Genomic DNA, 15,519 nt, shown 5'->3' with positions numbered 1-15,519 from the left:
CTTGCACTTCTATGGTAATAAAAATAATAAAAATAAAATGCATCCAAGGCTAAAAGCAGCTCCGAAGTGGTTGAGTTACAGGGTAATTAACATTAGAAACAGTAGAAAATCAGTACAAAGCATATTGTAAGTGTAGCCTACTCAGTGTGTTACTCTGAAACTGGGCCTGAGTGGGCCTTGCCGAGTTTGTGCGGATTAATTATACGTGCGTGCGTGCGTGCGTGTGGGAGGAACTAGGGGGGAATTGTTATAGTATACCCTCCAAAAAAATCTAGAACACACCACTGCTTTAGTTACTTTCCAACACTGTGTTGGAAAAGTTACTAAAACCTTACTTTCCAACACTGTGTTGGAAAAGTTACTAAAACATAGTAATATATTACTTATTACATATTACTTGTTTAAAAAGTAATATAGTTACTTTACTTATTACTCCCTGCCAAAAGTAATTAGTTACTTTACTAGTTACTGGAAAAAAGTAATAATATTACTTTAAGTTACATATTACTTTAGTTACTTTCCAACACTGATAGATACATACATACATACATACATACATACATACATACATACATACATACATACATACATACATACATACATACATACATACATACATACATACATACATACATACATACATACATACATATACATACATACATACATACACATACATACACATACATACATACATACATACATACATACATACATACATACATACATACATACATACATACATACATACATACATACATATATACATACATATATACATACATATATACATACATACATACATACATACATACATACATACAGTGGTGGAAAGTAACTAAGTACATTTACTTAAGTACTGTACTTAAGTACAATTTTGAGGTATTTGTACTTTACTTGAGTATTTCCAATTTCCAATACTTTTACTTCTACTCCACTACATCTCAGAGGCAAATATTGTACTTTTACTCCACTACATTTACTTGAAAAAATTAGTTACTAGTTACTTTTCATATATAAATTATGATATAATGAAACATACATTAACCACTTTAAACCTATTTTAAACCTAGGCTATTTGAAAATAGCAGATCTACAAGCTCACAACGCGTCGCATCGCGACGCGTTGTGAGCTTGTAGATCGGCTATTTTCAAATATTTAGTACTTTTACTTTTGGTACTTTAAGTACATTTTGATGCCAATACTTTTGTACTTTTACTCAAGTAAGTTTTTTATTCCGGACTTTTACTTGTAACAGAGTATTTTTATATGGCAGTATTGGTACTTTTACTTAAGTATGGAATTTGAGTACTTTTTCCACCACTGCATACATACATACATACATACATACATACTGTAGCCTACATAATATGTCTTTCTGTCTGTCTGTCTGGGAGGGGGAGCTGGATGACGTCACGGGTCAGCTGACAGGTTTGTTTTGCTGCTCCAGTCTGTCCTCGGGCCAGAAGAGAAGAACACAGACAGACACAAGCAGAAAGGAAACGAAACGAACGACGGCGACATCAGACGACTTGAAACAACTTCGTATTATTTTAACTTCAAAATATCACAGTACCAGTGTTTCATATTATTTACAGTTTTTTGTCTTAATCGTTTTTATAATCCCGCTGCTGTCGTCGATTTCTGTCTTCAGCTGCTAAAAACTGGTTGACTTTGACGCAATATGCCTTCAGAAAAAACCTTCAAACAAAGAAGGACATTTGGTAGGTGTTAATCTAGCTTGTTGTTTTTGTATATACTATAATATCACATGTTTACTCATGTTCTATCTTTATAATGACATGGATTATTATGCTATAGAATAGATCCATCAGTAATCCGTCAGCCCCGATCTGTATTTTGTGTGTATCGTAAATGTTGACCAATTTGTTCTCTATGATCAATCTTAATTTAGTTAACATTTCCAATCATTAGCACTACTTGTTATCTACAGAAAGATAGGCTACTGACTCACTGGAGAAGTAGGCTACACTTCGCTCTGTCCTAGGCCTATATGATAGTGTCATATCAAAGATAAACAACCTGTCCCCAGTTATTACTTAGTTATTATTATTTGTTAAACTTTATATTATTATATTAATGTTTTAAACATTATATTATGTTGCTATTTAAATACAATTTCATGAAATATAATGTAGTTTGTTTGCTGCGTAAAAATTAGGCCTTTTGTTGTTGTTCATTTGCATCAGACTGAGACTGGTGGCAGAAAAACAAAGTGGTGTCGAAATGCGGGACAGGGAGAGAGAGAGAGAGCAGTGTTGCCATGTCTGCTTATTATAAGCGATTTTGGGCTTGTTTTGTTGTTCTGTAAAGTTGCTTGTAAGTATTGGTAGTTTTTGGGCTCGTTTCCGAAGTGTAGTTGACATATTTTGTGCCAGGGACCCCCATACCATTTGTGTTGTTAAAATGTTTAAACAAATATTCAAAATGTTTCACTTTTTTCCCCAAGACTTTCTTTTGAAAATAGCAGATCTACAAGCTCACAACGCGTCGCGATGCTATTTTCAAATAGCCCATGTAAATTATGTTTAAATAGCTCTGATCCAGAGCCTTAGCTAGTTCTCTCTAACGCTCTGTTAGGAGCTGATGCTATTCCCATCGACTGAAAATTCCAATACCGTGTGAGGTCTCCAACTTTAGCCAAAATAAAGGAAACGATTTAGCTACTCCTCAAAACAAAAGCGTTTTTGTGGTGTTGAAAGTCTATTTTCCAGGGTGGGAAGCCCCTCAGCACCCCACCTTCTCTGTATAATACACTTTTTGGGCAGAAAATAAAATATGTCCGCCAGACGGAAATTATTTTATTTACTCCACTGCGCCCTCTACAGGTCTGGTCAATGGTAATTTATATTAACCAGATCTGTAGAGGGCGCAGGTGAGTAAATATATATTTTTTTAATAATCTGGTGGACATATTTAGTTTTCTGCCCAAAAAGTGTGTTATACAAAGAAGGTGGGGCCCTGAGACGTTTTCCACCCTGGATAATAGTCTTTCAACAACACAAAACTGCCTTTGTTTCGGTGAGTAGCGAAATTGTTTTGTTTATTTTCACTAAAGTTGGAGACGTCGCACGGTAGTGGAATTTTCGGTCTATGAGAATAGCATTGCGCCTGGCAGAGCGTTAGAGAGAAGTCGCTAACGCTCTGGACCAGAGCTAATGTTTGAAGTGCTCTTACTGTGGCCTATTCTTTTGGGCTTGTTTTCATATATATCGTTGCTGGTTTCTCTCTCACAATCTGGCAACACAGAGAGAGGGCTGCAGGATTGGGGGATGGGACTGTTTGCAGTCAGAGGTGAAGAGGGGACTCAAAGATAAACCACAAAACGTGTAGCGTTAACACGTTTCTTTTCAGGACTTGCGTCAACGACGCACAGGCCAACACATGCAGATTCTGGCTTTAATTATGCGTTCTCACTGCCCCCAATTAGACGAAGAGGCCTAGTTTTCTAGTTATAGTTAGTTTTAGCCTTGGACCAAGACTGTCATAGATTTCTTTTATCGATTCTGACATTTGTGTATCTATGACACACAAAGAATCGATAAAATAAATCTATGACAGTCTTGATCCAAGGCTAAGTTAGTTTACACACAGTATCCATGTGTCATCATTTTTGCTTGTTTATGGCTGTCGTTGGTACTTTGTCATTTAGTTAAATGCACTTAAAACGTAATCTTACCTCAAGTGGAAGGCTTCCTACCCCTATAGCGATACCTAAGCCAAATGTATGCAACCGCATAACCTCAGGGCGGACACATACCAACACGTGTTTGCCTGACATTCAATCACCATCCCATGTAAACAGCATAGAGGGCATAGGCCTACAATAATTTGTGTTTGTTTTTGGCCAACATTTTAGATTTGTTGGTGCATTGTCTCTACACCAGATCTAAAATCATCCATTTCGAATTAAACTTTGTGTGAGCCTGTTTAAGGGGATTTTTTTAGTGCAATTGCAAATAATGATGACTCTAAAGGGTGAATTAATATGTAGTTTCACAATTGATAACTTTGTGTGGGCCCATTCCATTGGGTTTTCCCACATTAATGGAAACCTTGACACAGCAGGAAATTCTTCTCATGAGTTCTATAGTTCCTGTTTTGACACCATATTCGTATTCCACACAGGTGGTGACTCATAGTGGGATTGGCTGACAGTTGAACATTTGTATTTGAAAACAGTGTCCCTGCTCTGTGGTTGTGAACTCATTTAAATGCAATAATGTGACAACAATGGATCTTTATCACTAACAGACAGCTTTAAGCAAATATGGCTTAACACTTAGTGAATTCCTAAGATTCATTATTCAGTTATGTCATAAACCATTGAGTGACTTTTCATTTCCAATGACTTGTAGCCTAATTCACAATGCAAAAGCTAATGATTATGATGGCATTGGCAATAATAATGACAGTGATTGATCTCTATCAAATCCATTGTTGCCCGGGTAATCATATATTTAAAGCCAATATTTTCGCTGATGGTTGTTTATATTCCTTGTTTACTTTTACCAGACCAAAGTGCACATAGTGTTACATAGTGCTGTGGCAACAATCAACATTGATTTAGTCAAAATTACAGATGGCTTGAAAGGTCAAAGATGTCAGATCTCATGTTTTTTTGGCAGGTGAACATTTCTATCTAAAAAAAAATCTTAGTACAGTTGCTTTGTGTCTTAACTGTATTATTATTGTATTATTATATTGTAATTCACGCAGAGAAGCAAGAATCATTTACATTACATTACCATTCTACAACAGAGAAGGCATAAGCCTACCTAGATTGATTGATTGAGGTGGAAATAGGAGGTGTATATCGGTGCTGGAGAACTCTAAATGTAGAGCATGTTGATACCTGCCTGTCAGTTTGTCAGACCTTACTTCCTGTTGGTTTATTGTCTTCCTGTTCATCAGCAGATTTCTGTTTCTCTGTCTCCCACATGCTATATACAGTAAATGCACTCCTCACTGTTAATACTGTGTACACATTTGTACACTCTGATAGTTAAATGAACACACTGAGGATTTTGCAGTGTATGTAGTAGCACTCATTATTTTGTCTGTCTTGCTGTTAATCTGTCCTTTTCTGTTTGTCAACCTGTCACTCAGTTGGTTCTTTCTGTGTCCACAGAGCAAAGAATAGAGGATGTGAGGCTGATCAGAGAGCAGCATCCCAACAAGATTCCGGTAAGTTGAAACTTGCATACAAATATTATTGGCATACCTAGGTATGTGTGCACACAGTATGTCTCCATTTAGAAGTGTTCATTTCTAATTACAGCAAGAAGAACATGTTTTATGTTACTCTATGCATCATAACACATGCATTAACAAGTAAAAACAGGTTCAGCGAGAGACTGACAAACCTGCACGCCAAACTGAAACTGGCAATCATGCTACCAGGAAGATTTCCTGATTATTTTGACTGAATTTTATCCTCATCCCTTTTCAGAGCAGTTTTTTAGGACCATGACACAATACTAGAGATGTTTTGTTTGGGTGCTTTTCACAGTTGTCATGTTACAACCTCTGTACTTGTGAGTAACAGACAGGTGGGGATGTAGCCAGTTTTCTGTTACATCGTAACAACTTAACCCTCCAAATCTTCTAAATTATTTAAAAAATAGGCAATCTACAAGCTCACAATGCATCATGATGTTTTGTGAGCTTGTTGATCTGATATCCCCCCGACACACACACACTCAAACATACCTACCTCCTGTTACAGCTGTTAAGCTTGGAGATAGAATATCACCACAGCCTCCCATCTGCTGGCCCAATTAGGTTTTCCTCTCAAATTGAACCACACACACACACACACACACACACACACACACACACACACACACACACGCACACGCACACGCACACGCACACGCACACCCTAAACCTGCATGTCTTTATCTTCAGTACCCATCATGGCTGATCTCTTTGTGTGTGTGTTTTCTGTTTTTCCTTGCATGGTTAAAAATGGCCAAGTCATGCTAATTGTTCTGACCTGAGTCCAAATGTGCTGTGTCATTGTAATATGACTCCATTTGGATGGCCACATTGGAGCCTGGGGCAAGGGAGTTCTATGACAGACTGATTATAGCTCTGACACCAGCAATAGAGAGGAGCTTTCTTACCATATGGAGGCCAACCTGCTTCTGAAAACGGCTCCCAATTTCTAATTGGTGTACAGACCCAGTACACTTCACAATCATGTGCCCATGCAACTCTCCTACTGCCTCTCCTGTAATGCCTGCACATACTTGATCAATATTGCTGGGGACACGCACGCACGCACGCACGCACGCACACACACACACACACACACACACACACACACACACACACACACACACACACACACACACACACACACACACACACACACACACACACACACACACACACACACACACACACACAGCATACTGTTCATCTTTTGAGTTATTAATGTAATTAATATATAGTCTGGCATTGTGTGTGTGTTGCAGCGAGAGAGGAAAAACAGCTCTAGCGAATGAGAGAAAGAAAATACGTTGAAGTGACTTTTGTCAATTTAGAAGTGTTTGTTTTGACAACAACTGAGTGGATTACACAACTTTAGCCTGCTCTACTTATTTGGAACAAACAGCCTTTATGTCGCTCCCTCTGTGACGGAGGCTACAGCATCAGTAGGGAAAGAGTGCCACGAGGATGGCTGTCATACAAATACAGAATAAATGTTTGTGGATTTCTTTCTTCTCAAAATCCTTTCACGAGCCGGATTGCACCCCTGTGCCGGCCACATTTGGCCCGTGGGCTGAGAGTTTTGACAGCCCTAGCTTAGAACCAAATGCATTATGATCATGTGAATTCTCATTTTATGGGTTGTCAATTCAGTAAGGATGTTGGACTGATCACTTTGAACATTTGTCAATAATATCACCCGGTAATTTCTCCTTAGCATCTAGCCAAAATTAGCCAATGCAACGCTTTGTGAGCTTTTACATCTGCTATTTTTGGTGCGTACAACAGAGTATAAATTAGGCAGTACACCTCATCCTCATCTTCCTGACAAGTGCAACCTCATCTCCCTATTGGCCATCGAGTCTCGACTCAAGACCGACTCGTATGTCATGCAATATCAGACCCAAAATGGAAGGATAGTGATTCTTGTAGCCGCTCAGTAATGCACTACAGGTGAGTGCAGGATGAGAAATAATGTGTGTGTGTGTGTGTGTTTATGTGATTTAGGTTATCATTGAGAGGTATAAAGGAGAGAAGCAGCTTCCTGTTCTGGACAAGACCAAGTTCCTGGTGCCAGACCATGTCAACATGAGTGAACTCATCAAGATCATCAGGTAGAACCGACTGAACTTTAGATGCTAGAATATACAAATATGGAATACCCCTCCTTGATGCTTTATTTTTCTTTATTTCTCTCTTATCCTCAAGTTTCAGGAAATTAATTGGTTGTTTGATTAGTTGAAAGGATGAAAATGTGCATCTCTTGCTAAATCCTATGTATTTACAGGGCATTATATATATTGTTCATTAATACATGTTGTCCCTCCCAAATAAATAGATAAATGAAATGAAAGATTCCTCTTCTTGTCTGACCCCTCAGTCTGGTCTTTCTTCCTCACTAGGAGGCGCCTCCAACTCAACTCCAACCAGGCTTTCTTTTTACTGGTCAACGGCCACAGCATGGTGTCCGTGTCGGCTGCCATCGCGGAGGTGTATGAGCGGGAGCGCGATGAAGATGGCTTCCTCTATATGGTGTACGCCTCCCAGGAAACCTTTGGAACTACCACGGCTGATCACTGAGCAATGGTCCTTCACCCCCACATGGCCAGCGATTGGACAATGATCGTTTTAACCGCAACTCTGATCCGACCCTCCCTCCCTGCTGCCTTTCCCATAATGACGTCTGCTTGCAGTATCATGTCCTTAACAAAGATTGTAGGGGCCACACAGCTACATGCATACATGCCATTGAAGGGCTCCTATAGTTTTAGCCCTCTACTGTTAATTTGCCCCCACCAGTTACAGTAAAATCAGTTGGTGGATGTCTGATTCAATCTTTCATGGGACATCAGTTGGATGAGCTGTTAGGCCATTCATCCAGAACATTTGCTAGATTCAGTAGCATAAAGCCATGTGTGAACTTACCAATCAACTATGAGTTTGAATAGAGAAATCCATTAATTGATGTACTGCTACCAGTGCGGTTGTGAGACACAAGCCTTGATTGATAAGAGGTAATGACCAGTTTACTACCGCTCACCTATTCTATCAAAGTTCTTTGAGTTGATGGAGGAGGCGAATCATTCAGCTGACCTCGCCCCATTCGCACACACACATCTTCCACATTTGCATATGATTAGTGGTCACGTGATGACCTCAGTCTAAAGTGTTGTCTCTTCACCTCCTTATTATTTCCATGTTGAGAAACATGGGTTTTCAGGCAATTTAGTCACTCACATCTCTCCTGGATTTTGTGGAGTTATACAAAGTTTACGTATATACACTTTAGCCAATGGGCAAAGATTACCTTAATTTTTAAGATTTTAGGAGGCAGGCCCCTAGAAAGAGAGCAAGAGGGAGTGACATACGTGTTAAGGATTTGTATGCTCGCTTCTTGTTTTTAGTGGAACTTTTTATTGCAAATAAAAGGTAGAAGCTGGGGGATTTGACGTCACCTCCGGTATCCGAGACAACTTTTGCCCACGACAAATACCAAAAGAAACCAAGTAGATTGATCATGCAATGCCTCTATAGTGTTTGTTTTTTCATGACTTTGTTGAGTCTTCCTTGTAAAGGTCCTTTTGCAGCTTTGATATTTGTCCTGCTTTGTAGCCTATAACATTTTAGCATCTTACAAAAAAGAAAAGAAAAAACATGGGAAACTGCTATGCTATTGAAACAGATGATTGTAATTTGAGGAAGAGAAAAAAAACCTCAGTGTACAGATAATATTGATTATATGGTTTTGACTTTAAAGGGGGTTCATTGATTATAACTAGCCGGCTTTGGATGATATAAGGAGTATGTTTGATTGCACGTGATGACGTTTATGAGTTATGACAATGATGAATCGTGAAGGAATTGAGGGATTTGTTGGGCAAGCTGATCAGGGCATCATGGCACAGCTGTATGACTGTCCAGTTTAGCTTGTCTTTGACCTGAAGGCTAGATTTCCCCAAAATATCTTTGCATTAATATTACAACTCACAATATTAAACAGAACCTGTATTAGTGCTATCAGATTTTGGGAAACCTTGACCTGCCCACTCTGGAGGGAGACCCATTTAGAATATCCTATTGCCTCTAGATGATTCTTTAGACTTTATATATAGATTTTACTGTTGTGCTTCTACTTCCTTTTTGTTCCCTTTCCGACTTCTTAATGGATGCAGGTTTAGTCCTTTTGTTCTTTTTATTTAATGAATTTTTATTTCCTTGAATAATATGTCTATACTCTCTGTCACGTCGTACAGGGGCAACTTTTCTCAGAACAGTAAAAACCAATGTGTGTAACAGAGGGTTGGAGCATTTGTTTCTGGGCTATCTTTCTGCCTGGCCCTCTGTTTCACACCCACACTCAAATACATAGCAATATCACAGTCTCCTCTTATGTATTTATGTTGGTATTTTATAAAGAATAAAAAAGAAATATATATATAAAAGGTTTGGTTTTCTTGCATTGTTCTGGGGATGATACTGGAATGGTCCTCATAGAAGCTGATAAATATCTTAGAAACTACTTCAAAAGCCAAAGAACAATGTTGCATTTAATTTTTGTATTAATTCTAAAACTACCTGCTATGGTGTATTTGTTTGATGAAATAGAATGGAACGGCATATTTTTTTGTATAGTAGGCGACTACTATAGTAAGTTAGGCGACTATTCTTGTTTGAACTATCTTCTTTAAATATTAGTGGCATCAATAGACATCTGTAGAAGTTCAGCCCCACCCAGACCTGCCAACCCTTCTGTTCTCACCAGGATCCTGTTATTTGACCCCATCTCCTGGACGTCTCCTGTTCTTCCATTTCTCCTGTTCTTATCCTGTTTTGGGGGATTCCACCCTTTTTGTGTGGCCCCTCACTGATATGCAGCCACGGCCATTCATGTTAATTTGATATGCAAAAATCACAATGGCAGTTTTGATTGTTCTTTTTGTTGGAAGGTGTGAGTGGGCAAGGTGTGAGTGGTCTCTCTCTCTCTCTCTCTCTCTCTCTCTCTCTCTCTCTCTCTCTCTCTCTCTCTCTCTCTCTCTCTCTCTCTCTCTCTCTCTCTCTCTCTCTCTGATTCTGGCACACACCCCAAAAAAACTCTCTTTCTGAGAGAATGGCAATGTTACTCTTTAACTGTCGCTTTATGTAAACTCCAGTCCAATGCAATTTTAAAGAGATAGTCATTTTATGTAATTAGGCTAGTGGTTATTATTAAATATGGCTCTTTTATTGCTACTTTTAACTTTTTTAAAGTAAAGGCTGATAAAAGTGTCAAACTCCCAAAATCCACCAGAATACTGGAAATTACATCTACTGTTGTTATCTGACGGTCTGAGGTTGCCTGATCTCTCAAGAACAGATTCAGAGTAAAAAACAGCAGAGGGCGCTGTTTTTCCTTTTTATTTGGCGATGGGTTCCCAGATTGGAGGTTGGCAGGTATGGTTTACCTGTAGTCAATCTGGGAACCCAGAACCAAATGAGAAGGAAATACAGCGCCCTCTGCTGTTTTTACTAGAGCAGAATCTGTTCTTGAGAGATTAACCTGTAGTAAACACATGATCTACAGGCTGCAGATCATATGTCACACTAAACAAAAATGGTGCTAAATAGTGCTAAAAGTGGTTATTTGAATCGTGATTATGTTCTACTAGACTCGGGTTCTGGCCGCTACGCTACCCTCTGAGTCTGTGCTCAGGAATGTGTCAAAAACTAAAAAATCTCCATGAATTTAAGGCTTCATGGAGTGTGTAATTGATAGAAAATACATATTTTTTGAGTGAACTATTCTTTTAAGAGTCTTGTTCAGGGACACTTTGACAAGGCCTGGGATCAAACTTGGGATATATGGCTTCCTAGGCAGGCTCTCTAACCATTCAGCTATGGCCACCCCATCAGTAGTGATTTTTAGGCAGTTTTTCTCTGTAACAGTAAAGGGGTTTCAGGGGAAACTAGCAAAATGAGGAATAATATAATAACTAGAAAATGTGCTCCTCGGAGCACAAGTCTCCGCCAGCAGACTATAGCAATTATATTATCATAGCAATAACTAATGAGATACAGTAGAGTAAAAGATATATACTGTAGTTAAATAAAAAGGTGTATGTTAAAGAAATATTTATTAAAAGAAAAATGATTTAAAAATCATATTTTGTCTTCTAATGTTTAAAAATATGTTTAAAAAAATGTTTAAATTTTTTTTTTTTAAAAGATAGGATGAAAAAAAGACATCCAAAAAATTCTTTATTTATGTATTTCTTACAAAAATGTATATACTATGACGCATCTGATATATATCAATTATATTATAATAGCAATAACTAATGAGATACAGTAGGGTAAAATATATATCTTTTAGTTAAACAAAAAGTTCTAATACTTTTTGAAGTGACACACCTTTTTATTATAGGATTGTATTTCGTCATGCGTCCCTCTAGCCAATCAGAGACATTGATGTCAACATATTGACACGTATTAAGAGTTCGGCTTTGTTGTGGGATCATTTCAACTCTAGTCCTCTTCTACGTTACAATTGTAGATGAGTATGCTTTCTTAGCTTTGGCCTTCTGCGCCTTTGCTTGACCAATGTTAGGTGTTCTCAGAGGGAAACACACACGCACAGACGGGTGACTTGGACTTACTGAAGGTACTGTTCCAATCAAGTCTGATTGATCCTGTTTTACCTCACTTCAAAAAGTAGAAGCTTTTTGAAGTGACACACCTATTTATAGAATTTTATTTCGTCACGCGTCCCTCTAGCCAATCAGAGGCATTGCTGTCAACAAATTGACACGTGTCACGTGAAGCTTGCCCAATGTTAGCTTGGCTAACAATGTTTGCTCACACAAAGCGAAAACATATTTTCCACCTTCGGCGGAGACAATAATAATAATATAAAGACTGTCTTGCAAATAAAGCGTCATGTCTCTCATTTTTGGGCGGTGAAACCGCCCCTATATGTGAGGTTTGGATATTTGCACCCCCCAATCCTGCGCTGTGATTGGCCACCAGTGTACCCCCCTAACCCTGCACCGTGATTGGCCAATCACAGTCTATTCAGGACTGTGATTGGCTAGTGAAACATGACACATGTGCATAGCCCTATAAATAGGACTATGCACTTAAAAAAAACACATTTATGTTTTTTTTAAGTGAATCACACACTCATAAAGAGTGTTTCAATAAATGTATTTATTTATTGTACATGATTGGTTGACTCCATTCAGTATTGTGATTAGCTAGCAAGACACCGCCCACTTCACACTGGGTGTGATTTTTTACAATGTTTTGATATTAACTTTATATTATTTAATAAATTATGCATTTCATCCTCTATTGTCCAGCAACCTTTATGATAAAGGCGAAAAAAGATAGTAGACCCGTGGGAGACAGTTTGCTCAGATGCCGAAGTGTCTGTGCTATGATTCGATCCCATAATCTTGCGGACTGAAGTCAAGAGCTCTTCCGAATGAGCTAAGATCTCCTGTTATATCAAATACATTGTAAAAAATAAGAGACATGACGCTTTATTAGCATTTAGCAACTTTATTGTCACAGGTAGTTAATAGGAATCATATCTTGGATTTATTGAATTTAGAAGGGGTGGGGGGTATTCTACCATTTCGTAATTCATTGTCAGTAATCCATCCTATCAGCGTTTTGCGACGACGTCGTATCGACGTTGTAAAATACGTGTCTTTTCAACAGATATCTCTTTACCCACTGGGCACACACAATACAACGCCCATACGTCGTGCATACGCCGTCCATACGACGTCCGAGTCAGACCTCAGTCAGCAGCTGTTTGAAACGACATCGTATGGACGGCGTACGCACGGCGTTTGGGCGTTGTTGCATTGTGTGCCCAGTGGGTAGAGACGTCTGTTGAAAAGACAGGTCTTTGTGCAACTTGAATTATGGATTTGGAAGTGAACGGTGAACACCAGTGATATTGTAAGTTTATTAAGTGGAATTCATAATTGTCAATTATTGTTTCCCCCCCTTCCTATAAATGTAAGGCACGTTTTAGATTCATCACGCACAAACCTTACATTTCCCCACCAACATAGAAAGAATGCTATCAGTAATTTATCTATGTAATGTATATACACAATAAAAATATGCTATGAATAATTATGTTGTCAGTGCCATTTATAAAGCCCTGCATTGACTTTTTTCAGCCAGCAGGTGTCGTGGCAACAACATGAGACCAAAATACTTGATAGTCACAACTTTTTGCCTTTCGTAGTCAAATGCATTTATATAAAAATAATAATAATAATAATAATAATAATAATAATAATAATACCAGATAATGTCCCTGCCCCTTGACATCCTTATTTTTTAACTCTATGGTTGACATAATCATTTTAGCCTGCTTTACATATGTTCTTTATGGTAGTTAATGGAACCTCACTCTCTAGCATACCTGCCAACCTCAGACCGTCCGTGACCAAGATACTAACATGGTAGTTAGTCTTACTCATAGGAATTTATATTGTTGACAATGAGTTCTGACACATTTCTCTCTGTTGCTCTTAATGAAAGGATACAGAATAAAAATGTTAATCTAAATATCGGCATGGGCCACTGAAAAACCTTAATTGGTCAATCACTAGTCTTAATGCAATTGGGCTTAATACATCATCAACTTTTTGACACAGACTCAAAAGTAGAACAAAAACCTGTGGTCCATTGCAATGTCTAAGTTAAAGAAAGAGGCCATGTGCACTGGGAAGGAAAACAGAATCTGAATTGGTTTACTATTCAATTTCTTTTAATCTCTCAATATTTTGATGCAAAATATAAAACAATCACAATCATCAAACAATCATCTTAAACACACAAAGTGATATAAGATTTGAACTTAAAAATAAACAGGATAATTTTCAAGATCAAATTAGCTGCAAACAGTTGCACACAAAATATTGCAAAAGGGCATATTACTAAATATGAAGCAACATGCATGCTGCAGCACTGTAACTCTTGAATTCAGTCTTGCTTGAATTCACATGCAAAACAAATTACGAAGCACATTTCATTTGAAATCATTGCTTCTTTTTACAAGTGTAATCATTAAAAGGCCTCCTCAATCCTGCTGTAAACGCTTCCTTCTCAATCTTTTCGGTGAACATTGTTTTGAACACACAGTAGAAATTCACCTTCTCAATCTGGCAGTGCTAGCTCCCATTTTATCTCAGAGACTTGGAGACCACTGTATATGATATACTGTTTGAGAAAATGCAGGAAAGACTTTAAAGTAGCTGTACAATCACTGAAAACTACTGTACAATGTATTTTACGCCTCTCACATTCATCAAGAATGTCAGCTCTCAGGTGTTTGAATTTTCAAACATGGCAATTGCTTTATTCCTAAAACATTCTACAAAGTATATCAAAGATTTACAACATAGTATATTGCACATTGTTTTGGTGAAATGCAAACTATGTATTACTAGCAGAACTCAACACTAGCAGGATTGTATGAACAGCTGGTTTATTTAGATTTCTGCTACTATAATGCAGTAGAATAACCTTTATACGGTTCTCGATTTATCACTTGAAAAAGTTGTGATTGGCAACTGTATAATTAGAAGTTACCATTTTAAATAAACATTCCCAGTGCTGCATCCTCCAGGGGTACAGCTAGAAGGTCATCTGAAGGACAAACTATGTCCTTGAGTCTTTCAAAAGACTGGTTCCTGCCCAGAAATAAGCTCTTGTCAAAGTCCAAAGTACACCGGGTAACTTTTTCAACAATTCTGCCAGGTAGTTGTGTTTCTCTCTTCTTTTTTTTTCTTGCTCAGTCTGTCTTTATTAATTACATTTCTCAAATAGATCCAAAATTCCCATTTTATCTCCCTATTCATTAACACCTTTTAGTGTTCATCCATCTCTAAAATCCTGTTTATTAAGGTGATTCAAGTGCTTCACTGGCCACGGCCAGGTGGCTTTGTACCGAACTAAATTAATTTAAACAATGCTATGAAATGTACCAACATTCTTTCAGATAATCAATACCGCCTTATCAAAAGCAAGAAAAAAAGAACCCCTGAAGATATCAAACAAATAAAATAGGGTTTCCAACCATAAAAATGTCAACAACTCTTTAACACTCAAAAACATGTTCAGAAATGTCAGCCTTGCATAGACTCTACACACTTATTACAAAATAAATTGCCCCAACTTTCCTAAAGACAAGTCTTTGAATCACTTCCAGGCAATTCAACATTCATACATCAACATTAAGAATTACATTTTTGTTGTTGTTGTTGAATACCTAAAGAGGT

At 37.9% G+C, this 15,519-nt stretch overlaps 1 protein-coding gene across 1 annotated transcript; it reads left to right on the top strand.

The window, feature by feature from the left end:
- The first annotated feature begins 1,462 nt into the window (after positions 1-1,462).
- Positions 1,463-9,681, top strand: map1lc3b (microtubule-associated protein 1 light chain 3 beta). Its single transcript, XM_080437070.1, has 4 exons — positions 1,463-1,725; positions 5,154-5,209; positions 7,247-7,353; positions 7,642-9,681. The coding sequence occupies exons 1-4, from the start codon at positions 1,686-1,688 to the stop codon at positions 7,817-7,819; spliced, it is 381 nt and encodes a 126-aa protein (XP_080293196.1). The 5' UTR covers positions 1,463-1,685; the 3' UTR covers positions 7,820-9,681.
- The last annotated feature ends 5,838 nt before the right edge of the window (positions 9,682-15,519 follow it).

This window comes from Gymnoscopelus braueri, assembly GCF_963280865.1.
Source record: "Gymnoscopelus braueri genome assembly, chromosome: 9".
Classification (NCBI taxonomy): Eukaryota; Metazoa; Chordata; class Actinopteri; order Myctophiformes; family Myctophidae; genus Gymnoscopelus; species Gymnoscopelus braueri.
The sequence above is the reverse complement of the archived record's forward strand: the minus strand, read 5'-3'. Positions and strand labels throughout refer to the sequence as shown.

Bases quoted from the DNA above. Each gene is read 5' to 3' on its own strand.
- map1lc3b (XM_080437070.1), top strand. From the start codon at position 1,686: ATGCCTTCAGAAAAAACCTTCAAACAAAGAAGGACATTTG. The intron at 1,726-5,153 runs GTAGGTGTTAAT...CTGTGTCCACAG, and splicing joins CAAACAAAGAAGGACATTTG to AGCAAAGAATAGAGGATGTG. The intron at 7,354-7,641 runs GTAGAACCGACT...CTTCCTCACTAG, and splicing joins GAACTCATCAAGATCATCAG to GAGGCGCCTCCAACTCAACT.